General features: G+C 55.1%; 1 protein-coding gene across 1 annotated transcript in view; it reads right to left on the bottom strand.

The window, feature by feature from the left end:
- Positions 1 to 25,249, bottom strand: part of LOC106800309 (nuclear pore membrane glycoprotein 210-like) — a 50,887-nt gene that overhangs the window by 13,328 nt on the left and 12,310 nt on the right. The window contains exons 2-8 of the mRNA XM_087431699.1: positions 21,630 to 21,851; positions 19,248 to 19,418; positions 12,591 to 12,783; positions 11,941 to 12,047; positions 9,954 to 10,058; positions 9,760 to 9,861; positions 418 to 546 (exon numbers count right to left, since the gene is read on the bottom strand). Coding sequence (XP_087287825.1) covers positions 418 to 546; positions 9,760 to 9,861; positions 9,954 to 10,058; positions 11,941 to 12,047; positions 12,591 to 12,783; positions 19,248 to 19,418; positions 21,630 to 21,851 — 1,029 coding nt within the window. The remainder of the gene's footprint in view (positions 1 to 417; positions 547 to 9,759; positions 9,862 to 9,953; positions 10,059 to 11,940; positions 12,048 to 12,590; positions 12,784 to 19,247; positions 19,419 to 21,629; positions 21,852 to 25,249) is intronic.

Below are 25,249 nucleotides of genomic sequence, written 5' to 3'. Positions count from 1 at the left end.
TTTACTGATTTGCCACTGAAATTCCTGAGAATCCAAAACATACATACTGGGGAGAAAAATTCCTGTTCAGCAAGGTATGCGCGTGGCTGGTTAGTAACCCGCGCCAGCAGGAGGACAGGAATTCCCAAGTCAGGGCTAATGTGGAGCCAGCTTCAAGGGGGATTTGCAGCCGAGCTTTACTGATGTCAACTGGAATGAAGAAGCACAGCCTCACGGGTTACTCTGCACTGTGCACACACAACAACAGAGGTGAGAGACAGCGGTGCAAGCTCGCGGCAACCTGGAAGGGGGGTGGAGTGACGCAGAAACCAGGGGAAAAAGCAGAGGACAGGGGGCAGACACCTCCCACAGCCGCACCGGGTTCCCGGTTTCTACGAATCAGCAGAGCGGGAGCCACGTCAGCAAGCTGGCACCGACCTTGTCCACTACGCGGACGTACAGCTCCCGAATGTCCGAGACGTGAACGGCAGCCTTGGCCGGGGCCGGGAAGGCTAGGCACAGGTCATGGATCATGATGGTCGACGTGCCCGGGCGCAGAGGGTGCACCTGCGAGGGCAGAGGTGGACTCGGTTACGTAGCTGCTCACGGCATCAGCCTATCACCCACAGGATGCCACCTCCACAGACCTCCGGGCCAGGGCTCGAGGAGCAGACAAGGAAAATCCTAACCCAAATATCATCCTGCCCACCCCTCATCATGAGCCCCCACCGCCAGGGGACAGGCTCGGGTTGCAAAATGCTAGTGCTGGGATGGATCTCAGAGAGCATTTATTTCAACTTTGTACAACTTACAAAGAGAAGGAAATGGAAGCTGCTCAAAGAGCCTGGGGCACACAGCCACTTGGAGGCGGAGGGAGGATTCAAACACGCATTCCGCATCTCCCATCCAGGCCACCTGCCCCTGCAGCTCCGGGAACAGAAGAGCACCCCACAAGTCAGGGGCGGGCAGAGCAGGAGATAGCTGCTTTCCAAAGGGAGCCCTCACGCAGAAGTTCCAGTCTGCTCACAGAATCATAGGACCTGGGAGCACACCGTACAGGCCGCTAGGCTCTTCAGTGTGAGCTCTCTGAGTCTCGTTCACCTCTGCAACCCCAGCTGTTGGAAGTTGAGACCTCATAAAGTGTTCTGAGTGAAGGGACACATCTGAGCTACCGTTTCCCAGTCTTGTAGTGCCAACGAGCGCCTTCCAAGGCTTCTCTTCTCTCCACCCACTTCCAGGGATCTCGCCTTCTGGAGACTCTCTCCCCTGACAAACAGCATCAGGACCACTCCCACCTGCTGCAGGGGGTGGGCATTCACACACCTGGCAGCTGTCTTAACATGCATCTGCTGAAGGTGGGCTTGCAGCAGTTTATACTGCTCAGGTGTGTATTTAAAGGGGGTGTCTGAGGGGCAGGACAGGTGGGGGCAAGTCACGGAGCTAGCGGGTGAGCCCTGCGGGCTGCCTCCCACCTCTAGCTGACCTTGGCTTTGTTGCCTGTGGTGTGTGGTCTTACATTCATTTTGCGGAGGAGAGGTGTACAGTGAGCAGTTCAGTGTTTGCAAAGCTAGAATTTCAATATCAAGAACCTGTGGAAACTGTCAATTAAACGAAAGACAACCTATGGAAAGAAAAATATTTTCAAACCATATATCTGATAAGCAGTTAATATCCAAATACATAAAGAACACATACTACTCAATAGCAAAAAAACAAACAATCCAATTAAAAAATGGGCCAAGGACCTGAATAGACATTTTTCCAAAGAAGACATAAAAATGGCCAACAGGTACATGAAAAGATGCTCAGTATCACTAATCATCAGGGAAATGCAAATCAAAACCACAATGAGATATCACCTCACACCTGTTAGAATGGCTGTCATCAAAACGATAAGAGATAACAAGTGTGCAAGGATGTGGAGATAAGAGAACCCTTGTGCACTGTTGGTGGGAATGTAAATTGGTGCAGCCACTACGGAAAACAGCACGGAGGTTCCTCAAAAAAATTTTTAAAAACTACTATATGATCGAGCAATTCCACTTCTGGGACTATCTTCGAAGGAAATGAAAACACTATGCTGAAGAGATGTCTGCACCCCTATGTTCATCACAGCATTAGTCACAACAGCCGAGACATAGAAGCAACCTAAGTGCCCATCGACGGATAAAGAAGTTGTGGTATATGTATGCAATGGAATATTATTCAGCCATAAAAAAAAAATAAGAAAATCCAGCCATTTGCAACAACATGGATGTACCTCGAGGGCATTATGCTCAGTGACCAAGCCAGACAAGAAAGACAAATACCGTATGATGTCTCTTACAGGTGGAATCTAAAAAAAAGCCAGACAAAAAACAAACTCATAGAAAAAGAGATCAGATTTATGGTTACCCATAAATTTGGTGGTGGGGCAATTTGGGTGAAAGTTGTCCAAAGGCACAAAACATACAGACTTCTGGTTATGAGATGAATAAGTACTGGGAACATAATGTACAGCATGGTAACTATAGTTAACATGTTTTTGGTATATTTGAAAGTTAAGAGAGTAGATCCTAAGAGTTCTCATCACAAGGAAAAAACACATTTTTCTTTTCTTTTTTTAGTCTATTGGAGATGATGGATGTTAACTTGTTGTGGTAGTTATTTCACCATACACGTAAGTCAGGTCATCGTGCCATACACCTTAAACTTATACAGTGCTGTATGTGTATAACTCAATAATACTGGAACAAAAAAGGAAACTGTGAAAACACATCAAGTTTCTGACCTTAAGGAGACAACCAAATACGATGACATGGCACCCAGGTTAAAACCCTTCAAAGGCTGCGCAGGGAGGGAGGCCAAACCCCAACGTGTCCTGTGAGAACATGGCACCGTTCGGTCCGCCCACGGCTCTAACTTCTCTGCAAACACACGCCCCACCGCTGTCACACTCCAGCCACACTCCTCTCCGCTCCTCAAAGCTGCCAGCGCCTGCCTGCCTGCCTGCCCCAGGGCCGCACAGCCCATCTCCAAGATCTGGGGCTCCCTTCCTCCCGTCGCACCTGCTGGCTCCCACTCCCCCTTCAGGCCCCTGTTTGAGCGGCCTCCCTCGGGAAAGCCTTCCCTTGACCCCAGACAGGGCAGGCTCCCTCGCCCCTCTGCTCAGTTCTCCCAGGACAGCTACGCCGCTTGTCCTTTGGTCCTGACGTAGACCATCGTTCAGTGTCCCTCCTTCTCCTCCAGGCCATCTTCTCCCCTACTGCAGCCTCAGGACTGAGCCCAGCATCTGGCACAGACTCGCCCCCAATAAACACGTCTTGATTAAATCAAGATTCGGGTCACGGCTGGGTCACTCTGGTCCCAATAAAGGAATCTGGTGCTTCAGCCCACTTGTTAATACTTGAAAATTCCAAAAAAAAAAAAAAAAAAGCCTGCAAACCCCTTGTCCCCACATCTATTTGGGAAGTGCTGATTCTGGTCCAACCCCTCAATGTACATATGGGGAAACTGAGGCCCATGCAGGCTGGGAACGTAGCCCTCAAAGGGCAGCACGGGGGGACCCAGGCACTCACACTCCAGTTTAGGGCTCCTTCTACCGTCCTTGGCCACTCCCAGAGCCAGACGCCTCCAGTGACCAGGACAGGAAGAGGACCGCAGGGAAAGGCCAGAGCCCAGACGGGCCCCAGGCCCCCCGTGAGCTGGGGGCAGTGAGAATTAGCAAGCTGGCCGGGCTGAGAACTCTGCCATATGCCTGAGCTCAGGCCATCCACACAGACGATGCGCGCCTGGGCTATTTCCCACAATGACTTTAAGTCAATTGATCAAGATCCCAGAGTGGAGATCACATTTATGCTCCGAAACGATGGCTATGTAATTTGAGCCACCGCCATGCCAGTCTGGTATTAAACATGGGCTGAGGAGTGGGGTTTGGGAGCCACCGGGTCTCTCGTGCAGAGGACGATTCACCCTGGCTTGTTACATTTTCCCCAGAGAGTACTCATATAAAATTACAGAGAACAATGAGAGCTTTCTTTGAGAACATAACTCGAGGCTCCGATCTGCTCCTCCTGCAAAAGTTACCGCCGCCAGGAGCTGAGGCGCCCTTCACAGCACGAAGAAGCCACATGTACCGACTGCTGATAGACTCACGAGGGGAAGGTACGGAGGGCTTTTTCTTTTTCTGTTTTTCTCTCCTTCGAAAAGACCACTTTGCACATTTTAAGCAAAGACATAAAATGGTGGTGGGGAAATCAACTCCTCTTCCGCTTGATTTCCCAGAGGCTGGCCGTCCAGCCCCCGTCAGATGACAGAAGCGGAGGGTGGCGTCACGCTGCCATCCACGGAGAGCAGAGGCTGCAGGCCTGGCCCGCCCGGTCACCAGCTCACTTCACGCCCACCTGAACAACGCTCTACGCCAGAGCTCACTCGGCTGCTTTGGAGACAAAGACAGTGCACTCGGGGAAGTGAGGGGACAGCGGGTGGCCAAGTGGGAACTGCCCCACTCCTAACTCTAGACTGTGCGCGTCTGTCACAGCGGCCTGCTTCTCCAGACTTCCAACCCCTTGCTTCCTGACCGACATACAAGAGAATGTGTGTGCAGGAGAGGGGGTGGGGAATCCACGTCCAGGGTGAATTCTCACTTCTTCGTGCTGCCTCCTGAGAACACCAGCGCACGCTGAGCCGGGGGAAAGCCCTGTCGTCAATTCAGAGGCGATGAATGCATTATTACTCATTACGACGCTGTACGCGGAGCCAGAGGCAGCTCTGCTCACGAGCGGGCTGACGCTGTGACGTCCACGCGCATCCTCCAGGCCCCGAGGTTCTGCCTGCATCATCTTGGCTTCTCCCTTCCCTTGGCCCCATCACGCTTCAGACTTGTCCCTTGATGGGTGGCATTTGCAGAAGAGTAAGGACCCTACAAATGTTTCCAAACATCACTGGAGCCATCAGCTTCCGTTTCCTAGGGCGTGCCTGCCAATGTCGCACAGTGGGCTGGGCCACACCACGCAAGAGTGTCAGGATCTGTGCCCCCAACTAGGCCCTCAAGGCTGTGGAGAATGACCAAGATCACGCGACGATCACAGGCACAGGCACTGGGCAGGGTCCTGGCTTGAACACTGGACAAAACTTTATCCAGGGACCCCAGCAGCCCCGAGACCTCCCCCAGGGCCAGGGCTGGGGCAGGTACCTCTGCCCAGAGGTCATTCTCAGGGGAAAAGCAGGACACACGTGAGTTCAAGCTCTGTGGCTGCCACCCACTTCCTGCCTCATCTCAAGGAGGCGGACGCCCTTCCTAACGTGCCTCCTCGGATGCACGATATCACCATGACTGGCTATGTGCCACAGGACCAAGGAGATGGAGAGAAAGACCTGGGCTGCTGAGAACAGAGCCTGCAGCTGACCTGTTCACCACCAAATCCCCAGTGCCTGGACCAGCGCCTGGCACACGACAGGCACCCATCTTCGCTGAACGATTGCATTAACGAAAGGTGTGAAGTGCTCGGCGCACAGTAGGCTCCTTCCTCTTACTCTTATAACCACACGAGTTCTGCTTGGAGGACTTATTTTGAAACGTAAAGAACTGTTGAGAAGAAAGAAACCCTAAGTTTAAATCAGGTAAACACTCCTACATGCAAGCCAGCCAAAAATGTAATAAAGGCCCCTTGCAGCGAGTTTTTGGGGCTGTGTGAGCAGAATGAAGCACAGCCCTGCACAGCCCTTGGTGTATTGTGTGCGCATAACAACCTTCACAATGGCCCTGATGCGTGAGCTCCATGCTCCCTCCCGGAGACACTCGGAAGCCAAAACACACCCACGAGCCATTCCTGCATCCCGAATGTATATCAATAGGAAAGAAAGAAACATTTTCTATGAGCTAACTAAAGAACTGCTGTGGGCTTTCTTGTCTCTGTGATTAAGGGAAATGAGAACGCTGCTAATTAGCAGCTGGAAAACACCAAAGAAATGCGTAAACGTCCTTCAGAAACCACCATCAGAGAAGCTGCTAGCACCTGTCACCGACTGTCAACACTCCACGAAAAACTCCTCCTGCAAGTTACAGAAGAGGCAGAAGCAGCACACGACTTACCCCTGGAGCTGCGAGGGTCTCTGCCCAGGCCCAAGATGAGGGGATGTGGAGACCACAGAGTCAAGGTGCCACCAGGATACCTTCTGGGGCAAAAGCAGTCCTTGTGGGGCCTGCCACGTGGGGTGTGACTGGCACGTCCCACAGTGCTGGACGTGTCCTGGGGGCTGTGCCTGCAACAGGGCACTCAGTCCCACTCCAGAAGAGCCATGAAAGAGATGAGACCCATGAGCAAAGGCCAGACCAGAACCCGGAGACAGGACTGCTATAGCTCTGCTGGGACCGTCTGTAAAACAGGGGCATCAATACTAGTCTTGACTAGGAGAATCCCAGAACCTGCTGCTGACAGGGACTGCAAGGGGTAATCCTAGAACTGCAGCACTGGAGGACTGAACAGGGGCTCACAGGTCTTCTGGGGAAATTGGGCTCTGATGCTAGAATTTCATCTTGAGTCTTTCAGACAAGTGTCCTAGCTTCTGCTTGAATGCCTCCAGGGATGGGGTGCTCGCTACCTGTAGAGGCAGCCTAGTCCATCACGGTCTCTCAGAAGCTCTTGTTCTTGGAGGAAAGGTCTCTCTCTGTCCAGAGGTCCACCCACAGGGCTCATTCAAAATGTGTGGTGGGAGACAAATGTGAGGGAAAGGGTTCCCAAGTTTTGTTGGCACTGTACACATTTTTTCTAACTTGAAATTTTCCTCTTACTGATAACAGGGGAGTTATTTTTAATCTCTAGAAGTAAAGCAAAGCAAGGCATACTTTAAACAGTTGGAATTGTTTATGATTTGAGGTTTTCCTTTTAATGTGAAAGATTTGACAGTGAACACTCAGTTACATGGCAGGAAGAATGGCCCGGGAGTTATTCTTTGTTTTACAAAGGAAATAAAAATGCTTATGGTACAGCTTCCTACGATCTCAGGCTTCTAGCAACCCTCAAGCTTCCTCTAACAACACACATTTGCTCCCAGGTGCTGAGAGATGGGGTTTTTTGCTCTGATTTATGGCGATACACCTAAGAGGTCCTGCCACCTGTGATTCTGCCTCTGAGAAAAACAGGGATATTACGACATGCTTCTTCATCCTTCACCGAGGGACTGCACTGTGAGAAAGCATCCTCTTCACAAGACAGCTACAGACCAAGGTCAATCACGGAGGAATGTAAAAAAATGTTAAAAAACACAAAATAACAAAAAAACTGAGTTGCCCTAGAAAGACATATGCTACCAAAACTGACTCAAAAAGAAACAATCTGAATGGACCTGCAACAGGTGAAGAGAGTGAATTAGTAATCAAAAACTACCCATGAAGAAAAGCCCATGTCCAGATGGCTCCACTGGTTAATTATACCAAACATTTAGGAGTGATTGTCATCAATTCTACACAAACTCTTCCAAAAATTAGAAGAGAGAATACTTCTCAGTGATTCCATGAGGCTGATATTACCCTGATACCCAAACCAGACAAAGGCATCACAGAAAAGAAAACCAGAGAACAATATCTACTGTGAACATGAACATCAACTCAACAGAATCCTAGCAAAGTGAATCTAGTTACATGCAAAAAGAATTACCTATCAGGACCAAGTAACACTTATCCCAGGAATGCAAGGTTGGTTTAACATCTGAAAGTCAATTAATGTAATACACCATATCAATAGAATAAAAAACAAAAAAAACATGATTACTTCAAGAAACACAGAAAAAGCATGTGACAAAATCCAATACCCTTGTGTGTGTGTGTGTGTGCGCGTCTGTAAGATTAGGGAGGAGGCTAGACCTCTATCAGCTTATCCTTATTAGGATAGCTAAAGTGTATGGGGTTTCTTTTGGTGGTGATGAAAATACTCTAAGACTAACTGTGGTGATGGTTGCACATATCTATGAACATACTAAAAACCACTGAATTGTACACTTTAAATGAATGAATTCTGTAGTATGTGAATTATACCCCAATAAAGCTGTTATTAAAAATAACAGAAGTCAGGGGCCAGCCCGGTGGCCTAGTGGTTAAGTTTGAGCGCTCCACTTCGGTGGCCAGGGGTTCGTAGGTTTGGATCCCGGGTGTGGACTGACGCACTGCTTGTCAAGCCACTCAGTGGCGGCGTCCCATATAAAGTGGAGGAAGATGGGCACGGATGTTAGCCCAGGGCCAATCTTCCTCAGCAAAAAGAGGAGGATTGGCATCGGAAGTTAGCTCAGGGCTGATCTTCCTCACAAAAAGTAAATAACAGAAGTCAGCTAGAGCTAGAGGTGCACAGCAGCTGCCCCTACAAGTCTCTGCTCTCCACTTTGCCACAGTTCCCACCACTCCCTATTACTCCCTGACGCTGAAGCTAAGCGTCAGGTGCTGTTTAGCACAGCACTTCCAGGTATGTCCCCACAGTCTGCTTTTCCCCCCACTTCCTTTACACCTGTCCCATCCCAGAGGCAACTGATTTGTGACCCTTGTGTCAAGACAGTCAGTGGACACACAAAGTCAGAGAAACGGACCTTAGGGTGTTACGGATGTGAAAGCCCTAACATGCTCTTGAGAGTGAGGTGACATGCTCTTGATTTCCGGCTACGCCACAAACTCACTGCACAACCCTGAGCAAGGCACCTGGCGGTACTTCCGAAAGGAGACTTGAGGACTAGGTTTCTGTGAAGGTTAAGTCTGATCTTAGCCTTCCCTGGAATGGGGAAGTCTGTTTCCTGCCGTTCTAGCCCGCGAGGGCTCCCCTGCACGAACGAGGCAGTGCTGAGAGCGAAGGCGGCCATCAGGAATGCAGGACGGTGCACCGGCAGGGTGAGGCCCTACCCTGCCCTCCTCGCTGCACCCTCTGAGTGCCCACCACACGCCAAGCACTGAATGGAGCCGGGCTCTTCGGAGTCCGGGAGAAAGTCTCGTTTGGGCCGGGACGACTGTTACGCTCCTTGAACACTCGGCGACCACCCTTTTAACAAAAGGGGAGCGGGTCCTGGGCTCAGAGCAGTCCAGAGGCAACAGCGCAGCTGCAACTCCTCGACACTGCTCGTGCGCAGCTCTCTGTCTTCAGCTGCCTGCACTCACGACTCAGGGCAGGGGTGTGGCACAGTCAGCAGTAAGTTTCCTTCTAAAGCACGTTCAGTTTTCTTGATCGCCTAAGTACTCACCGTGCAGATAAGCTGACACTTAGGACTCTGGTGTGTGTTTGTACTCTTCGCTATCACTATAGCGCTATTTTTAAAAAACCAAAAGGTTTAAACCCAAACACTCTGCAAGAAGAGAATGGCGAGGTACAAATGACTGAATAAAAATAACCAGCCAGCCTACACAGCAAAAAGTAGAATGCTCAAGTCTTCCCCACATGGGCACAGCTAAGTCCATATTTGCAAGACTAGGGAGAGTGTCAAGAAAGGAACAGGGAAAAACAGAGCTGATGTATCTTATAAAAGCCATCTTCTTCATGGTTGTTATAGTGGTGCTTATGTAGCAATATTTTAATCTTAATTAAAAGGTCGATTGAAAGGCAACCATTAGCTAACTAAGTGTGGGTAGTTTCTGGAGATGGAATAAAATCACACAGGTAGCATGCAAATGACTAAAGGGTCACAAACAATGAATCAGACAATCTCAAGACCTTGCTAATTGCACCTGATGTGATTAAGTGCCAGCTTTTGAAACAATCAGTCCGTGAACCCCACAGCCGCCCTGATCAGGAACTAGGAGGACGGTGGGGCGGGGCCCACACTCACCGTGGCGACGCTCCTGGCCTCCTGGTAGGCCACCCGGACGATGTCTGCAGTGCTGGTGTTGAGGAAGAAGTAGCCGGAGCCTTCTCTGATGTGCAGCTCCGCCTGCGAGGAGGGGCCCGCTGGGTGTCGGAGGCGTGGGCCTCACACCCCGTGGGTCACGCCCGGGCGGTGTGGTGGCAGAGCAAGGGCTGTACCTGCACAGCAGGGTGGTTGTAGATGGTCACCTCTTCCGGACTCGCCCGCACGTCCTCCACCAGGATGAGCTCTATGGAGGCCGACACAGGCACGAGAGGGTCGTGCTGCAGGGCAAGGCGAGTGCCGTCAGACCCCGGAGGCGTGGGGCCGACCCCAGGCCAGCCCGTGGGCCTCCCTGGGGAAGAGCAGGACGGAGGTCCCAGCTCTCGGCACTGCTGCAGGGCACTCTCATGTCGGGGACACAGCCCAACGAAACTGTCGGGCTTCAAGCCCAGCTGAGAGGACACGGCCCTTTGCAGCGTCCTGTAATCCCCCCCAAGTGGGTGCCACCACCCCACCTGCCAGGCCCCACATGCTGCACGATGCACACACACCCCGGGAACGTGGGGGCACAAGGCAAACGAGCTGTAGTGCCAGCTGCAGGGACGGAGGCCCTGACCAGCCTGGGGTAGGGGCTGCAGGAGCCACGTCACGGGGGGCTCACAGGAGAGTGAGCACAGCCCTCACTCCTTGCACAGGATTTTGAGTACCTGTCTCCTGCCAACATGGGAGGAGGGAGACCACTTGACCCGCCTGGGCTCTGACCCCCAGACATTCACATGTCCGAGCACTGACTCTGTGCCCTGCACCCTGCGAGGCCCTGGGGACAGCAACTGCCCTCAGGGAGGTGATGCAAACTTAATCTAACGCAGGGTTAGAAAGGAAAAGGAGAGAACGACGGAAGAAAGCAGAGCGCGAGTGTGGGTTAGGAAGGTGACGAGGGTGTGCAAGGGACAGTGGCTCTCAGGAGGCCTCTCAGGCGAGCAGGGACTCAAGAAGGAGAAGGCATAGCGTCAACAGGCAGAGAAAAGCCCACGGGGCAGAGAGTATGGTGCAGAGGCCCTGACGGGGAGCTGCTGGGGTGTTCGCGTCCCAGCGAGGCGGCCCGAGAGGCCCCCACAGCCAGGGGATCCCTGGTGCCGGTGGGACAACCGAGGGCTTCGGTCATCAGGGACAGGGACGGTGCCTCCTTTAGCGGCACCTGCTGCAGGCCCGCCCCCCCGGTGCTGCTCCCAGGGGGAGGTCATGCCCTCTTCAAAAGCTTCCCCCGCTCCCCACTACCCGGGAGACAATTCAAGCTCCTGCTCCTGCCACATAGGGTCCCTTGAAATGCGGCCCCACCTCCACTTTCCAACCATTATCTGCTGCCTCCACCACCCCCAAAACATACGTTGAATGCCCCTCCCAAGGTTGGAGTGGGTGTCATCCAGGCAGGACCATTCTTGGGGAACCCTCCCCATGCCCAGCTCAGATGCACCTGTCTGCCCCCCACTACAGCGCCTCTGCCTGGGGCCCCTGGGAGATGCTCAGGGGGAGGCACGGTCCAGCAGGCAGTGGTCTACGTGTATACAGACAAGCGTGCATGTGGGGGTCTGTGCCACGAGAGCAGGGAGTACAAGGGACTCTGAGCCCTGGGGAGAAGCCGCTGCTCTGTGCCCAGGTTCAGGGCACACTCCACAGAGGGGCCGACACTGCAGCTGGAACTAAGAGGACAGGAGGCCCCAGGGTGGGACAGAGGGAAGGGACAGCATTCTGGATGGTGGGAACTGCGGGTTCAAAGGGGCAGCCTGCACCAGGGCATGCCTGGGGGGTCTGTAAGTCAAGGCCATGGGGGAGAAGACCTAGATGGGCGAGCCCTGGCTGACAATGAGGACGCTTCAGCGTGAAGGTCTGAGGGCTCCCGAAGGCGTGTGCCGGCACCGCGAGGTGGCAGGACCCATGGCCTCTTAGCTGGATCCCTCCCGTCAGCCAAGTGCAGGGTGTGTGGGGTAGGGGAGACTGGAGGCAGGGAGGCCGGCACAGAGGCATGCCAATTCAGGTGAGCCCACCACACCCAACTAAGGGAGCGGGGTGAACTGAGGGGTGCGGCCGAGCGAGGGTCAGGACACGGGGACCTGGGCAGAATGCAGGCAGGAGGCCTCGCTATCGGTGGGCCCTGGGAGATACCGGCTGCTTCACTCTGGCAGCGCCGAGGTGGGACTGCTGGTAGCCAGTCGCCGTGGCGGAGACGGCCGCGGCTCCCGATGCCTCATGAACCGAAATGGCCTGCAAACCTGAGTCCAGGAAGAGACGCCCATGTTGGATTTTTGCCCCACTGGCCCCTGTGAAGCACTCCCTCTCTCTGTCTGATTTGCGGTTTTAAATCTCCCTGTCCTACAAATAGATAACTGAGCCTGTCTAAACTGCATGCACCATAAGTTACACGGCCGTGAGCAAGGTTCCACGGAGCTGCTTAGATGAGCTGGAGGAGACGCCCTTGGCTGTCGAGGGGCGTGTGACGGCAGCATGGCTCAGAGGGGCCCAGGTCTCAGAGCCAGGTGGATCTCTGTGCATGGGAACTGAGACGCACCTGCGATGGGCCTGAGCCTCTTCCCCATCTGCAAACAGAGATCCCAGTTCCCCCCTCCCGGGCTGTGTCTGCAGCATAAAGGAGTGTGGTGAGCTCACGATGCTCCCTGTTTCAGTCCTGGGTAGAGGGGAGTCCCGGACAGCAGCCCCCAACAGCCGCCGCCCCCTCAGCACACCTCCCGCCTGTCTGAGCTGTCACTACTCTCCGCCCCCCTGCCCTGGGCCGGGGGCTCGCCACCCCAGCTCACCGTGCAGCTTCTTCTGGCCACTCCCGTCGTCCCGGGACACCAGCTGCATGGGCAGATCAAGCTCGATGCTGGCCAGCAACAGCCAGGTGGATTCCCACTGGACACCCAGAGAGCTGAAGTTGTCAAATCCGCGGCCCTCCTGGTCATAGGCGGCCAGGTCCAGCTGAGGGTTGCAGTGGCTGGAGACTGGAACCTGCAAGAAGCCAAAGTAAGACGCCATGGCCACGCTCAAGAGTGGGCATGGACACCCTGACCACATGGTGCACCCCGAACCCGGCCGGCTGCCTTGTGGGCTCACGGGGTCCTGTTGAGGGAGCGGGGGTGAGTCACTAACGGATCCCACTACTGCCCAGCCGTCAAGGTGCCCCACAGCCCTGTCCAACCCGGCCTCTTACTCCAGCCTGCGGTCCTCAGCGGGGGACACGTCTGCAACATGCAAAACGGTCCTTCTAAAGGACAGAAAGAAAGAACAAGAACACGCTTTCTGTGCATTCCTCTGTGTTGGTCTATCAGCAGGTGACCCAATGCGTGGTTTGCTCTGGTGGTTTGGTGTGGAAGCATTTCTGGTTGTCACAACTGCAGGGGGTGCAACTGGCATCCAGTGGGTAGATGTCAGGGGTACGCTGGACACCCTACAATGCACAGGATGGCCCCAGCAGGAGGTAGGATCCGGCCCCAGATGTCAACAGGGCCAAGGTCGCGAGACCCTGTCCGAGAGCTGGCCCCCAGCCAGGCGCTCTCCCTCCTCTCTGCCCCTACCTTTCCAAATCCTTGCCACCTCCTCCCTGCCCCCCCACACTGCAGCCCCTCCAGGACGTCCCCTCGAGTGGTTTACCAGGAATGTCAGTTACAACCCCTAACATGTCCCAGAGCCACTCGGTTTGCAAAGCTCCTTTCAGAGCCGAGTTCTCACCTAATCCTCAAACACCATGGTGACATGCGAGCTGTCACCACATATTGGGGTGAGGAAGCAGAGTCCCAGGGAAGGGAAGGAATGAACCTAAGCCAACTGGGCGGTGGCCCAGCGGCGCACCACCAGGACTCAGCTCCAAACCCTGAATTCCCGCTTCTCTTCCATTACCTCCCGCTCCCTGAGCAACGCCCCCTTAGAGCCCGTGCCTCCTCAGCCTCACTCCTCCAGGCGCTGGCTCATCCCCTTCCCTCCCTGCCCGCGTGGCACGGGGCAGGTGGGGTGCGCAGCGAAGCAGGGACCCTAAGCGCAAAGACATCCGGGTCCCACAGCCTGGACTCGACCCCAGCACCGCCTCTTACCACCCAGGCAAGCTGCTGACTTCCTGGAACCTCAGTTTCTCCACTTGTGAAGGGGGAATCACAACAGAACCCACCTCCCAGGACTCTGTTTCATATCAGGGAAAGAGCCTGGGTCATCGTAATTAATGCACAAGCAGGGAAACGGGCAGTCGTCAGCAACGTTCACAGAAGTGTCCAGTTCTCTATCAGGCATGGGTCCACAAGGAAGGACTGTACTTCTCTGGCCCTGGAGGTTAGGAGTGACCGTGTCACTTGCACTGGCCAGTGAAATGTGACAAGTGACTCGAGACAATCCCAAGGGAAGCTTTAATGGTCAGAACACGATCTGCCGTGTTTGCCTTCTCTCCACTGTGGCAGCTGGCCATGCTCAACTTGGCAGCTGCTCCACCATCTAGTCTTGGAGGAAGATGAGAATGACAGGAAGCAGGGTCCCCAGCCCACCCTCAATGTACATGCGGCGTTAGCAAGAAGTGAAGCTGTGTTCTGTGAAGCCACCAGGCCTCGGGACTGTTTGTTACTGCAGCCTAGCCTCGGCTGCCCTGACTGATGCAGTTGCCCAACTCCCGCCTCCACCAAGGGCTCCTCCCAAAGTCTTTCTAGCTCGCTGGCCTCTGAGAACACTGGATCAAAGCATGTTGCAAATTCTAAATGCAGGTCAGCACAATCACCTAGAAACGCAAAGGAGTTTATAATTATTCTGGACACAAGCTGGGGAGCTGTAACTTTGGGCAGGGTCAGCGAAGGGCATATTCTGGATGCCCCACTGTTTCCCCCAGATGCAACCCTGGGTGGAAAGCCAACGCTCTTCCCTGCCTTCTGTTCTCCCAGGGAAGGACATTAACACCGTGTGTCAAGTATGCTCGCAAGCTTACTGGATCCTCCCCACGGCCACTTGAGGCAACAACATTACCCCCAATTTACAAATGGGGAGGCTAGGCTCAGAGACGTTAAGTAACTTGCCCACAGTCACACAGGTTTAGGGGTGGAACTCTGCTGGTCCGATTTTAAAGCCCACAGGCCTCCCTGACACTGTGCAGCCTCTCCCCAGTGCACGGATCGGGTGGAGCTCCAAGCTCCGGCTGATCAATCTCCTGGCGCAACTGGTGCTCAACCACAACGAGGTGAACATCAGATGGCCTGCTCGGAGGAGCGGGCTCAGGCTGGAGTGTGGGGCCACTTTGTCACTCCGACCTGTCAGCTCCATTCTGGTGTCTGGCCTCACCGATAATTTACTCTGCAAACATGTCTTGGGTGGCCTCTGGCTTTGGAGAGGTGTAAAATTAAATTGATTCTGCCCCAGGGTGCACAGCAGGGATATATCTCTCTCAAGGGCCCCTAGCGAGACCATAAATCGCAGGGGCCACGCCTGATCAGCTGACAGCTCCAGAACCCCAGGACTGATGGATCACAGGGAAGTTCTGTGTTCCAGGTCCATCATTTCCTGGTGAGTGAGACCTATGACACATGCAAGCTAACTCAGAGCCGCGCTCCGCTGCCCAACCCTCTTCTCTCAGTCCAGAGACACCCTGGGCAGATCCAGAGGCCACAGCCGACAGACGGCTGGCAGTGGCTCGCTCAGGAGCAGCCAGCATTTAAGGACAGGGAGGATGCACACAGATCCCATTGTTTTTCTTCTTTGAAAATGAGAAGGTTTGGCTAGCCTGAGGTCAAATTGGCCAGAGCTGACTCTGGAGGGGCACCTCTCTCCAGGTCTGCACCCCGCCTTTCTTCAGCAGCGCCCCCCTCAGCTTCTCCAGGCATTTGAGCCTGCCAGAGTCAAGGGCAGAAGACAGGGACACAGGCCCAGTAAGCTCGTTCGCACGCTCATCCATCCATCACATTGACTGAGCTCCTACCATGAGCTGGGCTGTGTCCTAGAGACTCACAAGGAAGAGAATAAACATGTAAATTCTGTCCTGAGATGATGTTAAGTGCTTGCGGGCAGGGTCAGGGGAAGGGACCTGGAACATGGAATATTGAGGGGGTGAAACCTTAGATGACGTCTAAGGGCTGGGAGAGGCCCCACAAAGAAGGGAACATCTGAATAAAGAGATGAAGGAGGCAAAAGACGGAGGTCGAGGGTTGTGGGAGGGGAGAATTCCAGCGAGAGGCAGCAGCAAGTCAGAGATCCACACAGGCGCAGTGGGACGTGCTCATGGAGACAGGGCTTTGGAGCACGGAGGGAGCAGGCGGGAGGGACCCAGGCCCTGCAGGTCAGAACAGGCTGAGGCTTTTACTCTGGGTGAACGGGAACTGCTGGCAGGGTTTAAGCAGAGAATATCGTAAAAAGCCTAACAGCTGCCAGTCTGAACACGCTATGTCCAATCACATTTATCCCCTGCAACAACTCTAGGAAGCCACTGTCACTCGAAGGAGGCCAGCCAGCACAGCAGGCGAGATTCAGGCCCAGCCGTCAGTCCCCAACACGCGGCCTGTGGACACGACGGCATGGGAACGGCTCTCTGGCTCCCAGCCTCACACGTGGTTGACCCAGCAGGCCAGGTTTTTCAGAAGACTCCAGACTAGTGCAATTTAATTCCTTCTACAAGGGATAATTTGCTGAATACATAAAAGTGATTTAAAATGTAAAACTTTCAGGATATTCATTGCAACAGCCTCCAAAGTCAGGGGAAAAAAGGCTTTTCTTGAACACACACAGATTCGGCTTGGGAAAGGCGGTCATCTGCTCCCCACCCACAGACCCCAGGCCTGAGCTGGGGGGAACGCGGATCCCTGGCGATGAGCCTCCCAAGGGGCTCAGGCTCTGAGCTTTGGGTCTCCTCCCCTGTCAGGAGGGAGCAAAGGTGGAGACTCCTTGCCCGTCCCTGCCGGGTAAGTGGGAGAGTGCTCCGAGGCTGACGATGCTCTGGAGGCCCCAACCCTATGTGACCAGCGTCGGGGCAGTGGAGGGGCTCACAGGCCCGTCTGTCTCAGAGCTGAGAGACCAGCAAAGCCAGCGGGAAGGCAGGGTCCCCATTGATCCCAAGGCAGTGGGAGGAAAAAGCAAACTAAACCCGCAGGGGACGTAGGAGGAGACCGAGAGTCACATGCTGGATGTGGAATTGTTACGAAACCCAGACAGTAGAGTCTGGCGTCTCCCCCAGAGCCTCAAAGAGATGCATTTCACTAACCACAAAGCCCTCCTCCTTCACCCAGTGGGGCACCAACGCCCACATCTCCCTGCCCCAGGTTGGGGAGGCTGCCGCAGAAACATCTTCAGAAAGGTTCCATCACTGAGCCAGCGTGGGGTGAACTGCAGAGAGGTGCGAGGGCTCACCCTAGAAACGGCTCAGAGATGCGAGGGACCCCTGGGGGCCACCAAGACGGAGAGCAGCTGGACATGCCCAGGGGCTGACCACAGGGCTGAGAGAACCGAGAAGGCATGCACTTGGAGCTGGGCAGATCCAGGTTCTGCCTTTGGGAGCCTGCCCACCTCTGAGCCTCATGGGCAAGCCTGTGAAGGGGTGCAACGACTCTGGCCTTGCAGACGGTCCTGGTGACACGGGAACGAGGCACACAGGTGAAGTTCCTGGCACACACACGTGTTCTGACTACTGGGTGGGCAGCAGGGACGCAGGGACCCTGGTCTGGCCTCAGGGCCTTTGCACTTGCTGTTCTTCCTGCCTGGGGCACTCTTACCTCAGCTCCTCTCAGCGGGCATCTCCTGACCACGGGGCCTGAAGTGGAATGTGCCCTCCTCACAGAGGCCCTTCCGGGCTCCACCTGAAGTGGCCTCCACCGGTAGTGTCTCCACCCTGTTTCTCTTCCTCCAGGGCACTCCCCACCCTCTCGATGCCACCAGCCCTAGTATCAGTTCCCCTGTGTTAAACCCAGCACATATGGGGTTAAAGCCAAAAGCACTCATCTCCTTTCCCTGCTTCTCTAAGTTACATTCACATGTAAATATCAGTTTTTTCTGACCTTTGTACCCCTGAATTTCACAAGGCAAACAGAGGTTATGAATTGTTAAAGCCCAAGCAGCCTCACGCTGGGGCTCACAGTGAAGTCGGCCTAGTTACAGTCCTCTGAAGCTTTGCTACAGGAAAACAATGTCCCAAAACTACCAAGAAGCTGCAGCTTCCCTGGCTCCTTGGCTTCCTGCTGCCGAAATCCACCATTCCTCACGGAGGCAGACAACCAGGGACACCCACCCGCAGCTTCCCTCACCTCAGCCACAGGCAGGCCGCGGGAGGGCACCGCCCTGCAAAGCCACAGCTCCCCCTCCCCATCTAAAGCCTGTAAACTTGGAATTGTTAATTGGCAGCAGTTTCCTTCCTCTCCCCAGGGCCAACTTCGGGTGGTGCGGGAAGACTGATCAACGGAACGCTGGACCTTCTCTACAGATAGAGAGACAGCCGGCCCAGCGCCAGAACGTCTGGGACCCTCAGGTAATTGCCCACCAGATGCCTGACAACACATTCTTTCCCATGGATTCCCCTTTTAAGAACCCTAGGACTAGCACTTCAGCAGGACACTGGGTTTTGAGGCGCTGGCCTCTCACGTCCCCATTTTGCTAGCAAAATTTAAAAAATTACTTTCTTTTCCTCAATCCCTTGTCGTTGTGTTCACTGATTTGGCTACAGTGACAAGGTCCCGGTTTTTCCAGCAACACTCTGACACACCTTGTCTATTTGTGGGCCTCCTGATCTCCCGTCACCTCATCACCTGTCCTGAGTGCTGTGTTCCTGAAGCTAGAGCTGTGCCCGGCACAGAGGCAGTGCTCAGCAACACATGCTGGAGAAGGACTGAAAAGTTCCCATCTCCCGCTCTGAGAAGGGGCTGGGCCGGCTGGAAGTGTGTTCATAACCCCGACCCTGCACAGGAGGGCTTCCAAATCCTCCACGTTCAGTCGTCTGGTCTCCGAGTGTCTGAGGGGCGGAGGGCTGGACTGGCCGCCAGCCCAGGGCACCAGACCTGTGGGTTCCACCTGCATCCTGCTGTCAGAGTAACCCCCAAGTGACCTTCCTCCTCTCCCCACACTTATGTTTGAAACAGAGCCGTGGAGGATGCTGCAGCGGTCGCCTCTCCTCAGCAGCACCTGCTCTGACCACACACAGTCCACAGACAACGAGCCCCCATCTCATCATCCTCGAGCCACAGAAGAAAACGACGAGATGTTTACAAACTGCCAAGTGCCACGCAGAGACGGGCAGCCGAGTCCGGGGTCGGGGAGGCTCTGCTTTCCCCTGGTGCTGCCACCAGCAGCTGTGACTCTGGCGAGTCTCCTCGCCTCTCCATGGGGGGTCTTGGGCCCCTGTATGTAAAACTTTGACAAAAGCACCCACGTGCAGGGCTGGCCGAGGGTGCAGATCAAGGTGGCGCAGCAGAGAGAGGTCGCCGTCACCACACTCCCGCCACCCTCCCCGAGAGACCCCTGCTCCCCACCTGCTTGTTCTCCTGCAGCAGCGGGCACGACAGGTCCAGCTGGGGGCTGGCGAAGACGGGCGTGAGGGTGAGCCTGGAGGGCGGGGCACAGGCGAACTTCACCACGGAGGGCTCCAGCGCGGGGAAGGGGTTGGTGATGCTGGGCTTGTTCCCCACCAAGAGGGTGATGACCTGGCGGAGCAGAAGGAGCAGTCAGACGCCCCGAGTTTCAGGCCCTGCTCCACCAGGAGCTGAGCCTCGCCACCCGGCTCCCTGGGACTCAGTCTGCTCCTCTGTAGAAAGGGAATGATGATGATCTCCGCATCACAAGGGGGTTACGGACGTCCTGTGACATACACACAGGAGAGGGCTCTCTCAACACACAAGAGACCTTCCAAGGGGAGCCCCTGGTACCCTCTAAAAACATCAGCCAGAACCACCGCCTGCTCCTTGGCCCGGGGAAGAGGTGGATCAGGTGATGCCCTGTGGCATCCCGGGACCTATGGAAACCCCACGGTTGCATCAGCAAATTCACAAGCCTGTGGGTTGTTGGTTTTTTTTGTGTGTGAGGAGGACTAGCCCTGAGCTAACATCTGATGCCAATCCTCCCCTTTTTTCCTTGGGGAAGATTGGCCCTGGGCTAACATCCGTGCCCACCTTCCTCTACTTTTATATGGGACGCCGCCCCAGCACGGCTTAACAAGCAGTACGTCGGTGCACGCCCGGGATCAGAACCTGCGAACCCCGGGCCGCTGAAGCGGAGCTCGTGCACTTAACTGCTGCGCCACCGGCCGGCCCAACCCGTGGGTTTTTAAATGAGGAATTACACTGACTTGGAAACATGCCTCACGATGAGGCGCAGGGATGGGAGAGTGTGTGCCAATGGCCTGAGACCCGTGGGGAGGGGCCAGGGAAGGGACCACGGAGGGCGAGGCCTGAGGTGACGTGCTGGAGCCATGGCCTGGGGACCGGCCCCCACTCAGCTGGCTCTCTGAGAGCAGCTCAGCTGGCTGCTGCAGAGACGGAAATTAAAGGTACGAGAAGCAAGAGGGAAACTGACGTTTGTTTGTAGAGCTGGGACCTCAGAAAGCAAGTCCAGCTCCTCGTTTTATGAGCACCGTGGCTCATGGCCCGTCCTGAGGGAGTGCCCCCAGCCCCCTCAATGACACCCACTTTCTGTAGGATGGAAGGGTCCAGTCCAGAAGCCCCTCACCCTTCCTGACCACGAGGTAGGAGAAAGGGCAGTTTCCTCGCTGACCTGCAGGCTCTCTGCATCCACCCGACGCCCTGGGGAAGCGAGGCACCCTGGAGGGGACCCTGTTGGGGGTCCGGCTCCTCCAGCCCACGGAGGGACACAGACCACCGAGACAAGCCAGGGGGAAGAAACGTCTCTAACTGAATTCCTACGTTTATTCTCATCATGGTATTATTTACTATTATAAATTTATTGTTCTTACTCTTTAATTGTTTTCAAAAAACAAAGCCAGTGGGCAGTGGGCCTGTCACCGTGCATCTTCTCTGCTCACGTCGAGACAATCTTGGTGTGGCCAGCTTCCAAAGGGCGCCCTGGGTGGCGGGCGTGCGTGTTTCAAGATCCGTCGCCGTTCTCTGCACTATTGCACACACGACGATACTCTCCACTTCCCCAAAGGAACGGTGCTCTCCTCTCTCTTGACTCCCGCTGTCCTCCCACCTTGCGTTTGCTTCCCCGCCCCGGGGCACCCTGGGGGCAGAGGGCCGTATCCCTGCCACAGGTGACAGGAGCGCTCAGCCCCGAGCCTCGGGAGAGCCGGGCACGGGGACCCGAAGGCAAGCCGACGCTCAGCAGCGGACTCCGGCCCTGCGGGAATCCAGGTCACAGACACGTTTTGTTTGGTCCACTCAGTCTCCTAATTTTTTTGGTTGTCAGCATTGAAAAAACCAAAAATCAAGAGACTTCACAGAAAACAATACGGGGATTCCCAGCTTATCCTGAAACACCAAAAAGATCTGCCCAACCTGGCCTGGGGTCTCCCTCACTTAGGACACTCGCCTGACCCTGGAGGCAGCTGACTCTGTGACCCTGACCCTGTCCCACCCCCGACCTGGTAGTGGGGCATGCCAAAGCCTGGAGAGAGAAGAGGGCACCCAGAGTGGAAGGGAGCCAGGACTGGCGAGCTCTACCGAAGCAGCGTGTATTGGGGTCCCAACTGCCACGCCCTGTCAGCCTGCGGTACGCAGCCATCCCACCTCGCCGAGCCTGTCTGCCTGTCTGTGAGGCGGGCACAACAGCAGCAGCCACCTCTCAGGGTTACTCTGAAGATTACATAAAACGGTGCTGCGGGCACAGCAGGGTACTCGGGGCAGGAGACTTTCCACCCGTCCCTCTGGCCAAGGTGGAGCTAGGGGTGGCCACCCTCTTACCTGCTCGCCCAAGACCTGGCAGGTCACAAGGATCCAGAGTTGCTGGTAATTCCAGGAGGCAGGGGGCCCAAAGAGAGCCAGACTGATGCTGTCCATGTCCTCAGAGGTGATGTTCCGGAAGAACTTGGAAGGCTCGAGGACCCAGGGTCCTAGAACTCCTTCGAACAGCATCTTTTTTGAGGATCCCAGGGTAACCAAGGCGACAGAGGAGGGGCCCACAGCCTGTGGGAGAAAAAGGAGTCAGCGTTCCTCTGGGAGACCGGTGCCAGGGCCTCGCCCACTGGGGAGCAGCCCCTCGGAGCACAGACAAGCCCCGCACTCCTTGGGAACTCCGTCTGCCCACCTGCAACCCCCCGAGCTGTTGTCAAGATCCACAGCGTGCGAGTGCTCTGGGAAGAACTGTGCCCCTGCTCTCTGACACACTGCTGGGGTGTGTGCGTAAGCTGATCTGCCTCTTGTAGGACAGTCTGGAGCAAGCCCTGAGAAGACCTGCAGCCCCTGAACCCAGGACTCCCCACCTGGAAGGGGGCCTGACGATCCGATTAGGAAGGAGAGAAACGCGTCCGTGCACAGAACGCCCTTCATCACACTACTGCTTGTTACAGCAAATCACTGTCAACAACCTGACATCCGCCCCACGGGCTGGTCAGGGAAACGCGGTGCATCCGTAGGGACCTGACGCGGGTCCCTAAAGCAGGATTTACAAAGAGCTGGGTACAAAATTGACTGTAGAGTTTGATCACAACCATGTTTGTTTGCCGAGGAAGATTGTCCCTGAGCTAACATCCCTGCCAATCCTTCTCCACTTCGTATGTGGGACACTTCCACAGCATGGCTGACGAGTGGTGTAGGTCCGCGCCCGGGATCCAAACCCGCAAACCTGGGCTGCCGAAGTGGAGCCCACGGAACTTGAACCACTCGGCCACGGGGCTGGCCCCCACAGCCATGTTGTTTTAAAAAGCATAAAACAATCCTAAAAAGAACTACGCCAGATGACCCATGGCTGCACAGACAGGTGTCCTGGTGGCCGTAACTGCCGGGCCCTCCTCCCTCACTGTTTACGCCCCGTGTCTCCCGCGCTCTCTGTGGTTGCACAAGCTCCGGGGCGAGCCTTTCTGCCCATGTGTCCCAGGCCCTAGAACAGGGCCTGGCTCACAAGCAGGGGCTCGATCATCAGTTGTCGAGTGAAGAAGTGAATCTTCAGTCCTGAAAGTGCCCAATAAATAAAGGATGAATTAAAATCACTTTTTGCAGAGAGCTCTCTCAGCCCAGGGTGACCGCTGTGCTGAGGGTCCCAGGGCCTCCCCTGGTGCACAACAGCAGTGCTTAGGGTCTGCGGAAAGGGCGTCATTCCCACCCAGCAGTCGGGGCGGGGGGGACACGGCACCTCCAGGGAGATGTGATTTGCTCTGTAAGAGGATACCTCCCTCCACAGACACAGTGGAGGGCAACGAAAGGGGTCCCTCTGAGGGGTCCTGCAGCCTGGCTCCCTGGCTCCCTCCTGGGCTTGGCTGACCTCCTGCTCCCGAGGGTCCTCTGAGCTTACCACCAAGTCCTGACTTGTCAACCTGCTTCCCCCTCAGGCCCTCCACTTCACCCTCCACGAGCTGCCAGATGCCCTTCCTAAAACCGAGATCTGACTGTGGCCCCGCATTCAACTATTCCGTGGTGCTGCCGCCCTCAGAGGAAAGGCTCAGCCGGCATTCCACCCTGGGGTTGTGGCTCTCCCAATCTGGCCCCTGCCAGCTGATCTCTCCCCAGTCCCACCTGCAGACAGCGGCACCTCCTCCAGCGCCACTCTCTCCTGTCCAGGCCCTCACCGAGGCTGCTCTGCTGCCCTGTCCCCTCCCCCCCTTTCCCCAAGAAGCCTCCGAGTCCTCCCTCACTGGTGACACCCAACCTGCCCCCCGTCCTGCAGGATGGGCGACTCCTTCTCTGGTCCCCGCTTCCTGGTACATACTCGTACTGCAAGGACACGGCTTGTCTTGGTGCCTGTCTCCCTGACGGGCCTACGGGCTCGTTAAGGGGCAGGAGGGTGGGTGTCCGTTTCCCTCTGTATCCGCAGCACGATCTCAACCAAATGAGAAATGACCACCATACAGAAAAAATAAAAATGCTCAAAAAGGAAGACAGAATAAATTACAACTACACTGATATTATTTCTCAGCCATCTGATTAGCAAAAATCCAAAGGTCTGAGCACACACACTCCTAGTGAGTCTGTAGAGAAATGTGTACTTTCTTAATCAATTTATTTATTTCTTATTGAGATATGACTGACATATAACATTGTACTAGTTTCAGGTGTGCAACATAGTGAGTCAATGTTTGTGCATGTTGCTAAATATCACCACATTAAGTCTAGTCAACATCCACCACCTCACACAGCTACAGATGTGTTTTTCTTGTGACGAGAACTTTTAAGTTGTTCTCTCTCAGCAACTTCCAAATATACAACACAGTATTATTGAGAAATGCGTTCTCTTCTATCCGCTGTGAGACTGAAAAATGGTGTAACCTCAGTGGAGGGAAGTTGGTAATATCCACTAAAATTACATATTTACCCATTGTCCAAGCAATATTTCTGCCAGGAACGGACTCTGAAGACACCCCTCCACGAATATATAAAACACAGGACAAAGCTACGCACCGCAGCATTACTTTTAAGAGCAAAAGCTTGGTGGGCTGGCCCCGTGGCTTAGCAGTTAAGTGCGTGCGCTCCGCTACTGGTGGCCCGGGTTCGGATCCCGGGCGCGCACCGACACACCGCTTGTCCGGCCATGCTGAGGCCGTGTCCCACATACAGCAACTAGAAGGATGTGCAGCTATGACATACGACTATCTACTGGGCTTTGGGGGGAAAAAAAGGAGGAGGATTGGCAATAGATGTTAGCTCAGGGCCAGTCTTCCTCAGCAAAAAGAGGAGGATTAGCATGGATGTTAGCTCAGGGCTGATCTTCCTCACAAAAAAAAAAAAACAAAAAGCCCCACACATCAGGTGAGGGGTTTAGCCCCAGAACACACAGAGCACTTGACAGTGACTTCCAGGCCCTGCTCTCCCAAGCCCCACTCACCGGGAATCCTGAGAGCCCTGAGTGTTCACGCTGCTCTGGGCAAAGCGTCCAGTCTCAGGCCCTCTGCAGGGAGAGACCGGAATGTCTCGCTGGGATGTCGTGAGCCTGGGCTGAGCCAAAGCTTCCCCACACCCAGAGAGTGCCGGCCGCCTCCTGCTCCTTCCATTTCAGCCCAACGGGTGTGACTTCCACTGCAGTACGCCAGCCTGTCACCCAGCCTGTCACCGGCAGTGAGGTCTACCCTGACCCACTCATCAGGGCCTCAGGCCTTCCCTGGGCTCCCTCCACACCCTCGACCACGGAAGCTGGATGCTAAGCCCCCAACTGCCAACAGCCTCAAGTCCCCGCATGTACAGACATAACCACTCAGCTGTCACCCGCAGTCCTGGCCCCGGAGCAGTGCCCCAGCCAGCCACCACCTCAATCCGGAGACGGAATCTCACCTGAGGGGCAGCTTTAAGTAGCACTCATCCTCAAGGATGGGGCGGCAAGGTCACGAGCCGCTGAGGCCTATGGGGCTCAGGTTCTCTTGGCTGAGTACTCACAC

Source organism: Ceratotherium simum, chromosome 5 (genome assembly GCF_057802395.1).
Source record: "Ceratotherium simum simum isolate JZ-2026a chromosome 5, ASM5780239v1, whole genome shotgun sequence".
Taxonomy (NCBI): Eukaryota; Metazoa; Chordata; class Mammalia; order Perissodactyla; family Rhinocerotidae; genus Ceratotherium; species Ceratotherium simum.
Note: the sequence above shows the minus strand (reverse complement) of the source record. Positions and strands in the feature narration are given on the sequence as shown.